The 15,150-nt window shown below is 37.9% G+C and overlaps 1 protein-coding gene across 9 annotated transcripts in view; it reads left to right on the plus strand.

The window, feature by feature from the left end:
• Positions 1-15,150, plus strand: part of COBL (cordon-bleu WH2 repeat protein) — a 211,039-nt gene that overhangs the window by 101,781 nt on the left and 94,108 nt on the right. For 5 of the 9 annotated variants that reach the window (XM_055704951.1, XM_055704949.1, XM_055704948.1 and 2 more), the window contains 5 exons: positions 251-461; positions 1,204-1,432; positions 3,509-3,553; positions 5,941-6,035; positions 9,361-9,441. In XM_055704951.1, the coding sequence (XP_055560926.1) occupies positions 251-461; positions 1,204-1,432; positions 3,509-3,553; positions 5,941-6,035; positions 9,361-9,441 (661 nt within the window). Of the gene's footprint in view, positions 1-250; positions 462-1,203; positions 1,433-1,479; positions 1,970-3,508; positions 3,554-5,940; positions 6,036-9,360; positions 9,442-15,150 lie in introns of those variants that run through there. The other 4 variants (XM_055704950.1, XM_055704953.1, XM_055704956.1 and 1 more) reach the window with 4 other exon arrangements.

Below are 15,150 nucleotides of genomic sequence, written 5' to 3' on the forward strand. Positions count from 1 at the left end.
TTAGTGCTATTATTGGCACTGTTGTCTGCCTTATGATGAACAGTTAATTGCCAGCTCATAAACATACTGAAGTGCAAATATATGTAATTCCTAACACTTTATCTGATCTGTTTAGCATTTCAAAGCATTAGCGCTGTTCCCTCCCAAAGATAGTTAACTAGTGACACATCCACAGTTTCCATTGTCTTTTTCTCCCATATGAAAACTGAGGTACATTTTTAGCTAATGGTGAATGTCTTCTTCCCTGCAGTAAAGCTGTGATGGATCTGTTGGTTGATTTATGCAGCCAGTATCGTTTAAATCCATCCCAACATAGTCTTGAACTGAAGTCATCAGGAACTCAACAACCTCTGAGTTACAAGCCAAACACTTTGATAGGAGCACTGGATGTACAGACAGTACTTCTGAAGGAGAAGGTTCCTGAAGAGAAGACAAAACGTCCCCTGCCAAGGGTCCCTGAGGTTGGTATGCTGTAGGGCTAAAATGGTGTGATGAAACATCATTTCATTCCTATGCTTTCAAGCAGTTCATTCAGTCTTGGCATCTTCAAACCAGATGGGAAAGGCTTGAGATTGACTATAACCTGCTTAACTGATTTACATTCAGACTGGTAGGTGCAGTCTGAACTCCTGCATTTAGACAAAATGTTACGTTGCCTGTGGTTGGACAGATGGAAATCTGGTCTTATAAAGACCCTTGATTGAAGACGAGGGTGACTGAAAATTGCAGTAGTGGCTGAAATTAGGGTTATGGGGTTGTGTGGAGATAGACAGGGTTTTGGTGGTTATTTTGTTTGCCATCCTTATTGAAGATATGCAAGAAGACTATTTGTTAATAAATGTGTTTCACGGTAATGTGAAGATTAAGCAGTAGCCATTTTCCAAATGTGTTTGCTGAAATTATTATTATTCTGAATCAGAATAGCTGATTACACTGTCATGCCTTTCAGAGTAGTACTTGTAAACATTCACAAATTATGTCTGCCTCTGATTCCTTTTCTTTGTTTGCCTGTTCTTGTGAATGTCTCGTTAGTGACAGGGGAGTTCCGAGATATTTTTTTTATTATTTTTTTCTAATAGTATTTTTTGCAATAGTGTGCATGTGGGATAAGTTTGTCTAAGAGGAGTCAAGACACCACAGAAGTCCCCACTGCCTTTCTTGCCATCACAGAGGGAGGGCTGAGAGTTTGGGTTTGTTCTGCAGAAATCTGTGAGGCTGGTAGTGAACTACCTGAAGACGCAGAAGGCTGTGGTTCGAGTTAGTCCAGAGGTGCCTCTCCACAACATCATCCCAGCTATTTGTGAGAAGTGTGAAGTCAGTCAAGAGCACATTGTTCTTCTGCGAGATGGCATCACTGGAGAGGAGCTGGAACTTACCAAGTCATTGGAGGAGCTGGGGATAAAGGAGCTGTACGCCTGGGACAGAAAAAGAGGTGAGCTGATACTGAAGGTGGTTGCTGCAGGGTTAGATGACATGCCAACAATATTACGGGCAACTTAAAGGCGTTTGTACTCTTGTTCCTTTGTGGCCAGCTGAAGCAGTGGAGTGAAAGCTCAGTCCAGAGAGCAGCATGGGTTTGTTCAGTGAGCCATGCCCAGAGTGGCAGCCAGGACAGCAGTGTGCCCAGCTGTCCCAGGCTGCTCTCGGGCCCTTTGCCAAGCTGGGCTGGCCCCTGGCAGGGCGCAGGTCGGCCTGGGGCAGGGCAAAAGGAGGAGCTTTGCTACCTCCTGGAGCTGCTGTCAGTACAGGTATGCATAACACTGGGGCCTCGTCCAGGCAGAGCCTGTCACCTACCTGTGCTGTGGGTTGGAGAGAAAGAAAGAAGAGAGATGCCATAGTTATGGCAGCTGTGAAAGCTGAGAGGCAGAGGCGACAGACCAGGGCTTATGAGAAACAGACTGTGGATAGGTTCAGAGACGGTTCCTCCAAAGATCAAGATATTGACAGTTTAGTGAAGATATGCTAAGAGGTATTTGTATTTAAAATTCTGTTCTCTTGTTTATTCACTCTCATTTTCTGTTCTTGTAGATGATATTGTAGCAGCAGTTTCTTGGACTTGAGATTTATCAGCCCGATTGTGTATTCAAATAGCGTAATTATGCAATGTGCTTTAAAATATACCTGGTTTAAAAATACACATTGCCAAGCACTACTTCCTTTGAGGTCAGAAAGGGATATTCATTAAAATTGTCTCCTGCAGTTTGTCTCAATTGGTATCGCTTCCAGTACAGTGAATATCCTTATTTATTGTTTAGGTAACATCAGTCTGGTAGGTGCTGAGCAGCAGGCTTATTTTTTATTTATATAGTTATTTATTTATGTTGATGTTCTGTCTCTTCTTTCAAACTCCTGTGGTAAGTGACGGTTCTACCTTTGTGTGAGTCCAATTCCAATGAGTTTAGCCTTTGAAATAAACTAAATGTCTCCTTTTCCTTTTTAATTATTAGGACGCTCAAAAAAGTGGCTGACAACATGTCATAACTCAATTGCATGTTTGTTTGGGTTTTTAAGGCTGTTTACTGGTAAACATAAGCTAATCATTTTGGAGCAACATATTGAACATGCAGAGTATTCAACAGGATTCATTCAGCATACTTCAGGGACAATTTACCGAGTAGTTAGCCTAAGCGTTCCTTAAACTCTTTTCCTTTAAAATGGAAGTGATGGGGTGTATACTAGTGCAGTATTGGTCTTCGAATCTGGTTGTTGCATGTACAGTTAAAACCAAGACTACTTCGGGGCTGTGTTTATAGCAGCAGATTATATAACACTTCATAGTGTGCTGCTCTCTGCATCAGAGTGTTGTGTTTTTTTAATATTTTATTCTTTTTTTAACCTTTCAGTATACTTTTCATTTTGATAAAATCTCCCTGATCCTGAGTGTATTTCAGCCTTTTCTGCCTTCCTCTTACTCTGCACCATGGTGTCTGATGAGGAAACTGGTAAATACACATTAAATAGAAGATTTTCTTTCTTTCAGCAAATTCCTTCTTGCCATGTTCTCGTTTGTAATCTCCAAGAGGAATAATCCCATTAGTTTCAGTATCAGTCGGTCTCTGAATTGTGCATTGAGTAGATGTCTGGTCTGTTTAGTAATCGGGACAGATTTTTAAAACACATTCTCACTAACAAGTAGGGCATCAGAGGTGTTGAAAGTATAGGCTGTGCTTGTGAGAGCAGATTCTAGAAAAACTTTCCGGTCATCTTTCTCTCCTTCCCTGAAACAGAAATACCAAGTGCTGAAAGATTATTGAAAGACAAGCTCTGCTGCCACCTGCTTACTTTATTTGATTTAGCAGCTGAAGTAGCTTCACAAGTGAATCGGTTATTAATACAAAGCTAAACTTCTGCTGGTAGTAGCTCTGTATGTCTGTTGTCAGTCAATATTTTTTCTTTTAATGCTTAAGAAAATAAGTACTAGGAGTAGTGAATTAATATTGTGGCTTATGAGGCAATATTAGAACTTTAATATGTCTTCTCTTGTCCTTTCATTGCCTGCCCTTTCCAGTTCCTCCATCAAAAACTCAGTCTGAACCTTCTCTGAACTACAGAGGTACTGTACAATGCTGCTGAGGGAAAAGAGTCTTTCCCTTCACACTATATTTAATGTGTGTTTGGTAGATGGATCTTTAAGAGTGTTCCATAAAAGTGCTGTAGAGAAACAAGCTATCTTCAATCTGTGTTGTCTTCTGCAAAGTGTTGTTTCTGTGTCTGTGCTTTTGGCTGGAACAAACCCTTCTGTGCCTGCCGCTTCTTCAGTAATTGCCATTGAAATGCCAGCAATTAACAAGTCCTGTCATTTAACTGTTCTGCACTATATTTCTATACAGATTCCAAGTCTTTTCAGGTTACCTAAAGAGTGATTAGTTGAATTTCAGAAATACTAACATTTCAGCGTCTCTTGGATTCAGATTTTATTTAATAGCAAAAAGAATATTTTGAGATCTAAGAGATCTTCCACTGATTTCAATGTACATGCAACTAAGCATTTTAATATCAAAAACACGTATACATTGGTTAACTCTGAATAGATGATGACTTCTGAATTGCTACAGTAGATGGGGTTTGATTAGATTACATCACTGCTTCTGCTTCTAGTTAAATAGAAAATGTGTATGTTTAATATATCCTTTTCCTCCACTGAGTCTGTTATAAAACATTACTTATATTAATTATCCTCAAGAAAGGTATGGTTGTTGATTTCTAACTGGCTATACTCCTTTGCATTACTAATGAACACACTATCACCAAAATAAAACTGTGGATAACTTTACTTTAAATTTTCAGGAAGTCCGCCTCCAGTAAGTGACAGTCATCGAGCAAATCAGCTCATGGCCTGTTGCCTCCTGGCTTCACTAATGCCAGTACTTCTTCCCCTAATGGTCTGTCATTACTTGCTGTGGCTTCCTCCTATGCAAAGCAGAATACTAGAGAGAGTATCTACTGTATTTATTTAAGAAAAAAATGATAAAGATTTATAAAGATTCCTTGTTGTTTTGAGATGATATGCTGTGTTTAAAATCCCAGTTTATTGGTATTACACAACGTGTAACGGTAGTGTTGATCATCAGCTGTTACTGACATAGCTTATGCTAGGCTTTCATCATTATTGTTCATAGTTAAAGGCTATGTAAGGGAATCATGATCCACATCCAATTTCAGCCCAGCCCCAAAGAGCAGTTTCTGGTGAATGAGCATAGGCAGCGCTTAGTATTTGAGAAGAGTATTAAATCATTACTGTGTTTTTCTGCAGTGGAGTTGCAGACGTTCTTAAGGATAGTTTCTCCCTGTTTTCCTCTGGGTTCATCTTTACTTTTCTGCTGTGCTTTGAACTACTGTGTGTGCCTAACACCTTCTAACACCTGACATGTTGAGATGCAAAAATGATCTGTGTGAACAACATGTATTTTGTGTGAAATGCAAATCAGTTTACAGGAGTTCTGGGATGACTCTTTTTTTGTGAAGGAAACCTTTATTTTGTGTCAACAAATAAGTCATTTTTGTTTGCTTCTTAATTGTTACTAAACAAAGAAATATTTACAAGAGAAAGCCATTTTTCTCTGCACATTAAACTTTCTGTGTGGTAGTGGGGTATTTGGATGTGCTTGGAACCAGGGAGAAATCTTTATAGCATTATGCAATGCCCATTAAAAAAAAACCTGGAAGAGCTTTACCATCTGTATATTAAACATCAAACCAGTGGTTTTTCCCTGTAATGCATGACGTTATCATTTTGCTCATCCAGCTTGGGTCCTGTTGGGGAAACTGAAGGGGAAACTAAGCAGTTTGAGAGTTCATACAGTTCCTTAGCTGGTTCAAGGAGGACATGTATGTGTGAGCTCTTAACAGCCTGAAATGTGTATAAACTTGCCTCTTCTTCCACCTGAAGTAAAAGCACCAAAATGAGAAAAGATGAGCACAACCAGCTTGTTGAAGTTCTAAGGAGAGACCTTTCTCTAAGGGGAAGGCCTCTCTTCTCTTCATGGAGCTTTATCTGCATCCACATTGAGAGTCTTTCCATTAACTTCACTGTGTTAAGTCAGGCCTGTGAATTGTTGAAGGTACTCACCATCATCTTTTTAATTTTTTTTTTCCCCCTAGTACTTCATGAGTTTTAAGTGAGACAAGTAACAAGCATTTCTGAAGACTAAGCAACTTGCTCATGGTTTGCCTTTTAATAAAATTACAAAATTGTGATTGAAACCTTACTGCAGTTTATAAAATTATTCCATTTGCTTCTGTTAGAGTTTGAAACAAACTTGGAACAAATAAAAGTTTGATGAAAAAAGGAAGTGGAGGTTCTGGTAATTACTTAGATAATTCAGTTCATAACATCTCCATTTCATAAAAATCCAGCATTAATCCAGGATGTTTTATAATACTGATCTTCTGAATCTTTATTTCAGAAATGTAAAAAATATTCCATTATAATTGTTTCAGAACCAAGTCGAAAGGCTTCAGTAAGCAATGATGCAATAGAAAAAGAAAAAACAAGACTTCTGGGATTGTTTAAAACCGATAGAAGAAGCAGCAAGGTAAGTGTTCAGTAGTGTACAACCTCACTGAAGAGAATTGTTTTCTTTCCACATACATATATCTGTGGGTGATGTCATTTGTTTTTTCTGTCTTTCTGTCTTCCAAGGAGTAATGTTTTAGCAAGTGCATAAACTATGTTCAGTCAGTGCAGCCTGAGGCATAGCAGCTGCTTATTGAAGGAGTCGGGCACATTCACCATGTATACTTTTTTTTTTCTTAAAAAGCTGTGAGTTCAGTAGTTGTTGACAAAGGGCAGCAGTTTCAAGCAACTTATGTCCACTTAGTAGTGCTCGGATTACAAAATGCATTTCTGAAAGAACTGATGTAATATAGAACAATTAAGATATCAAGTAAAGTATCATATTGACTCTTCTGTGCATGAGTGATAATCTGTTCTAAAGCTTTTGTTTCTTTAGGAAGCTCTATGTGGTCATGCTGTTGCCATCTCCAAGTCTGTAAAACCAATGAATCAGGTGTAGAAGAAATAACTTGCAGTACTAAACTGAAGGATCAGTATCTGCTGGGGTGCATTTTTAACTTTGTTTTTAATCTTGAGTTGGAAAATTTTAAAAATTCATATAAATTTTTTTTCTTCTGTTGAGATGCCTTTGTGAAAAATTTGTCATTCATCACAAAAATTAAATACAGAAAAACTTTCTAACTCAAGAACATTCATTACTGGGCTTGTAACTACGTATTTTTTGCATCCTTTGCTACAAATATCAGTGTCAACTGCTTTTGAGTGTATTTAATGCATACTAGAGATGTCAGAGTAAAAAAGAAATTTTATGTTTTCTAATTTAAAAAGCCCTCCCAGAATTCTGCCATGAAATAGTAAAATGGTTGTCTGATGAACTGGTACTAAGAACGGACCGGTGTTTCACTTCCCCTTCCAGTCTTCTCCGTCATATCTTAAAAACTGTGGAAGCTTTCAGAAATCTTCATTAGTTCTCTGCCCTTTTGATTATGGTCAAATTTGGAGTATTTTTGCTGGGGAATAGCTTCCTTTAAGGACACTGGGAATTACTGTGTTGAAAACTCTGATCTGTCACAGATGCTGAGCTGTTCTTAACATCTTACAAAGGACATGTGGAAACTGTATTTTATGAGATAGGAAGTCACTCACTTTCAGAGTGTTTATCCTCTTTAAGAAAATATTTCCCATTTAGAACGGAACAGTAACTGAAACAATAATGCTGTATCTGCTTGGCAGAATCAAGTAAACAAGGGAGCTCAGCTTGAGCCTCTAGAGCATATTGTGGGGCTGTAGTTCCTTTGGAAGAACCAAATATATTACAGCATGCAGTTTCTGCATTACAGTTTGTCCTCTTACTCAGTTTTCCTGAGTTTGGTATGAAGTGTGTACTCGTAGAGTTCTAAATCCTGAATCAGCTCAGATTAAACCTGTAAAATATTTACACTTGCAACCTTAGAAAAAGTTGCTATGAAGCATCCCAATTCTGTGGTTACTGCAGTGGGTTTCTGTCAGCCGAGTGTCCTGAGATGAGTGTCCCAAGACTGCAAACACCTCAATTTTTTTTCTGTTCTCTTCCTCATACTTGTTAATCAACAACAAAGGAGGTGAAAGGGTTTTTGAAATACAACTTTTAATAGATGCTAAGGATATTTGGAATCAATTAGCAAGTTACAAGTAGTATTTGACCTGGGAAAAAGTAGGAACTGTACAAACAAGTACAAGAAACAGCTTCTAGATCTGAGATAAATGTGTACGTCTTTCTTGCTACTAGTTCTGACAAGTTAATTGAGTTGGTCATTTCTTTATTAGATTCTTATTTTCAAATGACAAATACTCTGTAGGAAAAGAAACTGAATCATCCACTTTGTCTAGTCCAGCAAGGAAGTCATTGTTGCCTTTTCAATACAAAGCTTTAGGAGTTTGAACCCAAATAGGTGAAAGCATTATTGAAAACTGAAGAATAGTGCAACACACAGGGGCAAGCAGGTGTTAACTAAGCATAATACATCTGGCTTGATACTGTGGAAGATTTCTAACCAAAACAGCAATGAAAGTGCTGAACAGACTTAGTAGAATGAGGGCAAAAAGTGAGTTCTTTTAAGGAAGGATTTTTTGAAGATATTACATGATGGGATGCCCTGTGATTTTCAGGGCACTGGAATCAAAGGGCCAGATTTCCTAAACTCTGCTGTTCATGATTATTTTTACATTTTTACTTCTCGACGAGACTTAAGTTGGTTCTGCTTAGTTGTTTTATTTTTTTCTTTTGGTTCGCATTGTAATTTGCAGTGATGCTCTGTGTGTGTGTGTGTGTGTTTATGTATGTGATCAGACATGATCTGTATTTTAGAACTATCTGATAGCAAGAGTTCTCCAAAGTCTTGCACAGTAGTAGTGCTGCAGAGCTGAAGGGGAAGGCCGTTTTTTTTGCAGGGAAGGAAGAGTATTAGCCTGTGTTGCAAACTGTCCTGGATCAGGTGTCACTGTGTGCTACAGGCCTACGCTCAGATTTCCATGCCCACACACATGCTTTCTTTCTCAGCTAGCTCACTGAGAGCAATAATCGTGGTGTGACAATACATTAGATCTGACTATTTGAAAAAAAATTCCTTCTATATTAAAAACACCATGACATAGAATGAAAGCAGAGTCCTCTTCTTATGGTTAATACAAATTTGTCGAACGTTTTTCTTTGGTTAACTTTGTACTGGCAGGCTTAATGCCAGATCAGGTATCATCTTGTTCTCTCCATTCTAATTTTATGCTGGATCAGTTACCCTCTGTTCTTCTGCAGCTGGCATAAAAAACATAAAGGTGGCATGAACTCTGTATCTTTTTGATGTGAAATGTAGTCATGTGCCTGAGGCTAAATCCAGATCAAATTGGCACTGCTAAGCAATCCAGTAGAGCAGAGGTCCTGAGCAGATAATTATGGAATCTAGGCTTAAGTAGGGGGTAATATGCTAGTGCACAAAAACAGTCCCGTCATTGACAAGTGGCAGGGAAGAGGTTTCTGTGTGTTTCCCTGTGTCTGTGGGTGTAGCAGAGACTTACAGTCCGGTCCCTGGTGCTACAGGAGTTGATTACTACCCGTTTTCCTCCTAGCCCAAGAATTGTTCTGTTTCTTTATATTCTTAATTCTTTCTGCTGATGGATTTCTTAGGGCCTTGCCTCCATCAGAGAAATTTTGCATACTACATACGGAGTTTCTCAGCAATCGGGTCCAGCACTACTGAGACAGACAGTTTGCCTTCATTCAGTGATAAGGTTTGATGTTTTGCTCTGGCATGTTTTTGCTGTTTTGTTTCCGTTGCTGCTGCTGTGTAGGATACTTGTTTGTGTTGCAGACAGAAGAACACATGATGAACAGAAATTGTGGTGAGGAGGATGTTTTTAGTTCTGCATCTACAAGTGAAGGAAGCTTGGATGTAAGTACTAACACGGCTTGTAGACGCTACTGCATTCCTATTAGATCCTGCATTTTGAATAACCAGAAACCACTGCTATTCCTGATGCTTAGCCAAGTAGAATTAGAAATAGGTTACTATTTAGCAGGCTTAGTTATGTGAGCGCACAGTTTGTGTATCTTGATGAAGGTAAATGCAATGCACTGTCTTCAAGTAAAACTTGCTAGCATCACCGTAAGTCTAAGTTTCTTTCAATGTTAAATTCTAAGCAGTTGTGAGAAGAAGGCTTTTTAACCAAGGACACAAATGTTGTAAGACTGTGACTGTACTACATAATGCAAGAATATGTTTGCTTTATCCATACATCTAGAGGGGGCTTTTTTCTTATAAAACTACACTTCTCATTTTTATCCTTTCACATGTCTTTTGCAGCATGGCAGCATTCCGTTTGTTCATAAGTAGCTTGGGGGTGGAAAGTACTTTTGTTTTAAACACTGGAAATAACAGAAAGGATTTTTGTTAGTACTTCAGTAGGTTTTAGGGTGCTAAAATCCTGTGAACCACATTTTGAGAAGTTTTTAAGTGCCTAACAGACTGCTAAATTTTGAGGATTTAGGTATCTAATTTAGAAAGTGAATCCTAAATTTTTTTGTAAGTCTGTTCTGGTGGATTAGTAATCATAATAAGTAGTGTGCCTTGTTGTTGTTTATTTATTTGTTTTTTGGTTATTTGGCTTTTTGTTACCATATTTTCAAAACCTGGAGAAGACTCTGTTGATGACATGATAGATGCCTGAAATGTGAGGTTCAGCTCTGAATCCCCCTTTCACAAACAAGTATTTGGAAAAGGAGTGCTAATCCACAATACGCGCAGCTCATTAGCCACAGAAACAGGTGACAGGAAATTGTTGAAAAAAGAGGAGAGAACAAATTCTAGATAAAAAGGATAGTGTGAAAGAAGTCAAAAGGGAGAAATAGATGGAGAAGTGATTGGCTGTGAAGTTAAAAAACTCCGAACTGCAAATCTGTGAAGACTTCATAAGGATAGAGTACTGAAACTCTAGGTGCTTGTTACCCAGATTTTTAGTGTCATACTATGACACTATGATGAATGTTTGTGTGAGAGCTCTTATTAGCATAAAGTCCTAGTAGAGAGTGACGTGGGTAATTGAAGTACACTAGGTAGAAGTACAGAAAAAACATCACAAGCTCTGACAGAATAAAATAATCTTGTGGTTTGTATTCACTGCCATTATAAATTAATCTCAGTATCTTGAAACCCAAAGTACTAGTGAAGGAGGAGGAGGAGGAAGAGGTGGGATTCCAAGTGATGATATGAAGGTCACTCGGATACTCTGAACTGTCTTTTACACTAGCGTGTGGTCCATTTGATTTGGTACTATTCTACTAAACTTGCAGAAGATTTATGAAGTAACTTAACAGATCTGCTCAGCAGCACAGAAGGTCCATCCTTTGAATGGGCTAGATGGGCTTCAGGAAGCAGGTCAGCAGTTGTGATGTGTTGGTGAAAAATTCTAAAATACTGTAAAATTTTCATAGATAGTTGGCATAGATAACTTGTATTAACATAGGATAATATTCCAGTGGAAATGCCAATGAAAACACTTTAAAAATTCAGCTTAGCAGTTCTTTACATAGACTAGACTTTGAGACCCTTGATCATTCTGCGTAATTTTTTATTCCATTTGGTCAAAAGATATCCTCTTTATTGATTTCATTGAAACTGAGTTCCAATGAAATAAAAAAATTGGAATTTTGAGTATTCAAAATAAGTGGTATGTTACATAGCCATATATATGAAATACACGTTTAGAACTCACTGTATAGAAATTTCATTGAGCTAGTAAGATAGGACTTTTGGCAAAATGTAATCTAAGAGAGGCTTCCTCTTGCAATTTCATCAGGTTTACTTTCTGTTACTGTTTTGGGTCATCTGAAAGTATTTTGCATTTTCTGTGTGGGAATCAAAGCCAAAGTTTCAGATTTATTTCTGGAAGGAAAATAGTTTGCTGTTGCCTTCAGCATAGTGCCATGAGATACATGGCTGGATCAGGAAAATTTTTTTTGACTATAAAGAAATAGGCAACTCATTAAATACTACTGAAGTAAGGGCATGAACTTCAGTATGTTTAGTTTAAATCCTTTTCTCACTTACTACATCGTGGCAACGTGTACTGAATTGTAGAAAAAGTAATGGTTCTGTTCTGGGTATTGATTGGTATTTTTTAAAAAAAGTTGGCAATATAAAGGAATGGAATAAAGGTGTAAGAAATAAAAGGTCCTTAGTATTGGTTCAAGCACAAATTATATTTTTTTTTGTAACCAACAAACCTTTCTCAATGCCATATTTATCTAATTATTAGAATTTTTAATACCCCTAAAAATACCTTGGATTGTTGATGAGGAAGCAGATTTTCAAAGTCAACATGTGAAAAAACTTATTCTTGAGGTGAAGGGACATTTGTTCACAGTATCAGGAAAAATACAGGTGAAAAAAGATTTGTTAACACCTTAGAGAGTGTAAAAATGCAGGAAAAGAACTCTCCATGGCAATCCTCGGAATGCAGCAGTTCAGTACCACACACATCAGTAAAGAACCTGAAATCAAAGCAGAAATCTCCCTGAATCTGTTCAGTTTTGTGCTAAGCAGATGAGCTTTACATCCAGGTTAACTTTTCACAAGTCAAATGCTATTGAAGTACACTGATGTATAAATACGACATACAAATAGATCAGTTGGAAGTTGCAGCACAATTAGCTGTATTTCACATTCTGTATGCCAGAGGGTCAGAGCTGGAATTTAGAGCAGCTGGAGAAAAAAAAAGGGACTTTAATCTCTGCCACTTGGTGTCACTCTTCTCAAACAGTTGATCAAGATGAAACCCAATATTTGGAGTGCAGTACTAAAATTAGCTGGGTTTATTTTTGGGGCCTTCGTATTTTCATAAATCAAGAGCGAAAAAACACATCCCAAGTGCTGAACGACGTGTAGCTATGATGTGGACTTTGTTTGTGTAATAAATCAACTTGGGGAAAAAAATGTTTAGAAGTACAGCCAGGGACACTTAGCAGAGGATTTGAAACTTCAGCACAAAGTCTTATCACACAGAGTTTCTGTAGTTCACATAAGAATTCAGCAGAGCAATGTTAGAGGATTTTCACTGGTACTGTTTTTAAAAAATCTGGTCTTCAGTGTATGTCTGAATATAGCTGTTAGAACAGAATCAGTGAGCCTAAAGGAAGCAGTAGTTCCCTGCTTAATTAATCTGTTATGGTTATTATTATATATGTTTATGAACAAAATTTATCAGGGAAAAAAATGTCATTTTAAATACCAAAAATTTATCAGATATGTTTAGGATATGTGTATGGTGTGTTGTTTTATTTATTTCATAGTACCTGTATAATTGCAAGATTGTGTTCAGAAGAAAAATACTGTGCTAGTATTTGAAAAAAATCATCAGGAGTCCTAGTGCATGAGTAACCTTGGCAGTCACCTCTTAAATTATGGGAACAGCTATTTTCCCTATAAAGGCTTTTAAAAAATATATTATTTACCTTTTCAGGGCCCTGATTTCTCTTAATGTACTCTTTTATGCCCTCATTGATGGCAGGAGTTACATCATTCATGATACACTTTACCAGTTCAGAAGTGGTTGGAAAGAAGGATCAAGTACAGTTACATGAAAGTGATTGGAAATGTGATTTCTCTTCAGCCATGTCAGGTCTCAGGTGCTCAGTTAGTGCCATCTACTGTCAAGGATTTCACCTCATGTGGCCAGGTACTGTTTAGGACAGTAGGAATGCGACTATTGCCCATGTCATCTAAATGGAAGTTAACAGCCATCTACTTGTCATATTTGCTTGTGTCTGATAATCACATTCACTTTAAATTCCTATTTTCATGTTCTTGCTGCTTGGTCTTTTGGCAATGCTTCGAATGATGTTGGTTGTGTGTGTTTATTTGTACTATCAGGGTCAAATCCTGGGATAGTTGTGTTGCATTTTATACAGTTAGAGCTATCTATGTACACTGTCAAAGGCATAAGTTGCGATCCTGCCTTGAAACAGTTTTGCTTGGTGTGGTTTTGTTGCAAAATGTAAAACTCAACAAACTGAGTATGGAGAGTTGTCTAAATACTACAGCAGACTGGTCTGTTCTGCCCAGTCTTCTGTTACAGAGTGCCTGTAAGCCAAGTAGGTGCCAGAGGATGACACTGGGGAAGATACAGTGTAGTTAAAAATGTTTTCATTTGTGCAACTGTTGACATGATTAGAAGAAAAATAGATTTATTAAATACCAGATATCTCAGGATAGGTTTCACTATTGCAGTAGAGGTAGTTTTATTTTGATACCCTGTGATACACTCCGGAAAAAAAATAATATTTAATTGTTAACTTACCTTAGTAACAAGAAAGGTTTGCCAGAGCTTTTTTTGGGGGTTGCGAGGGGTTTGTGACTGGCACTCAAAGAATTCCAATAGGTAGCAAAGATGACAGTGATCAGCTTTCTTTCTCCTTGTCTGCTGAGGGCAGGACAAGAAGTAATGTGCTTTATATATAGCAATGAAATTTTAAATTGGAAAAAAATCTGACTGCATGGAGGTTTCACGAGGGAGCAGGTTATTAAAGAGACTGTAAAATCCTTATCATCACCTAATCTGTAAAACCTCCAAAAATGTCTAGAGGATAAGCTATACATATTTGAATCTGTCTTGGAGCAGAGGGATAGATAGGTGGGCCATGGAGGTGCTCTTCAGCCAGATTGTGGCTGCTGAAGAGATGTAGCTGTACCCACCCCTTCTATGATGTGCACTTACAGGTTATTAACTGTTTTCCTTCATGTGAATCATAGATAATTTTGCATAATACAGTATCTTTATATTTTTCTTATGGTATGTGATGGCAGGAGGCAAGACCTTGAAACAGTGGCTGCCTGCCACCAGACTTCAAATTCTTGCTTCAAAGCATGGTGTTACTAGACCTCTTCAAAGAAAAGGTCCTTGGAGTTAGTGTAAAATATAATCTCAGAACCAGCTGAACTACTCTGGCTCAAAAAAAAAAAAAAAGCCTGAGGCAGACACCTGGAATGGAAAGTCTCAGCATCTATGGTTAAAGCATGGTAAAGTTACAAGCTATTAAAAGCAGTATCTGGTGAAGAGACATGTTGGCTGACCCCTGTTCTGTCTGTGCTGCTTAGCTTGTATACCACAGTATTGCCAGCTTAATGCATTCAAAAATCACTTGTCAGCTCTTCCCCTCACCACACAAAAGTGACTTAAGATCGTGAGGTTTGAAAACAAGTCATTTAGGATGGACTTTCCTTCCCCCCATTTGGCTTCTGAGCATTAGGTTTGTAGAGGTCACATATCTATAAACATTTTTTTTGCGACCATGAAGGTTTTATTAAAAACAAAATATTATCTCATAGTTCTTGGTTGCCAGAACCTGCATCGTCACATAAAACTGTGTGGTTCAGGATAAAATCATCGCAACACATTGCATTCAAAAAGACAACTTGGAAACTTTAGTTCCTGCAGTGGTTTTGGGAGGGTGTTTTGAAGGAAACATTTTCAAGAAACATTCTGAGATGGACAGAGAGAAATGGATCAAGTTGAATCAAAAGGGCTTGAGTAGGGCCATACCAACAAAATGAACTGGGCATAGCTGTGGCTGGCAGGGCCTGTTTTAAATACCCGGCAGCATGGGC

Source organism: Falco cherrug, chromosome 3 (genome assembly GCF_023634085.1).
Source record: "Falco cherrug isolate bFalChe1 chromosome 3, bFalChe1.pri, whole genome shotgun sequence".
NCBI classification, from domain to species: Eukaryota; Metazoa; Chordata; class Aves; order Falconiformes; family Falconidae; genus Falco; species Falco cherrug.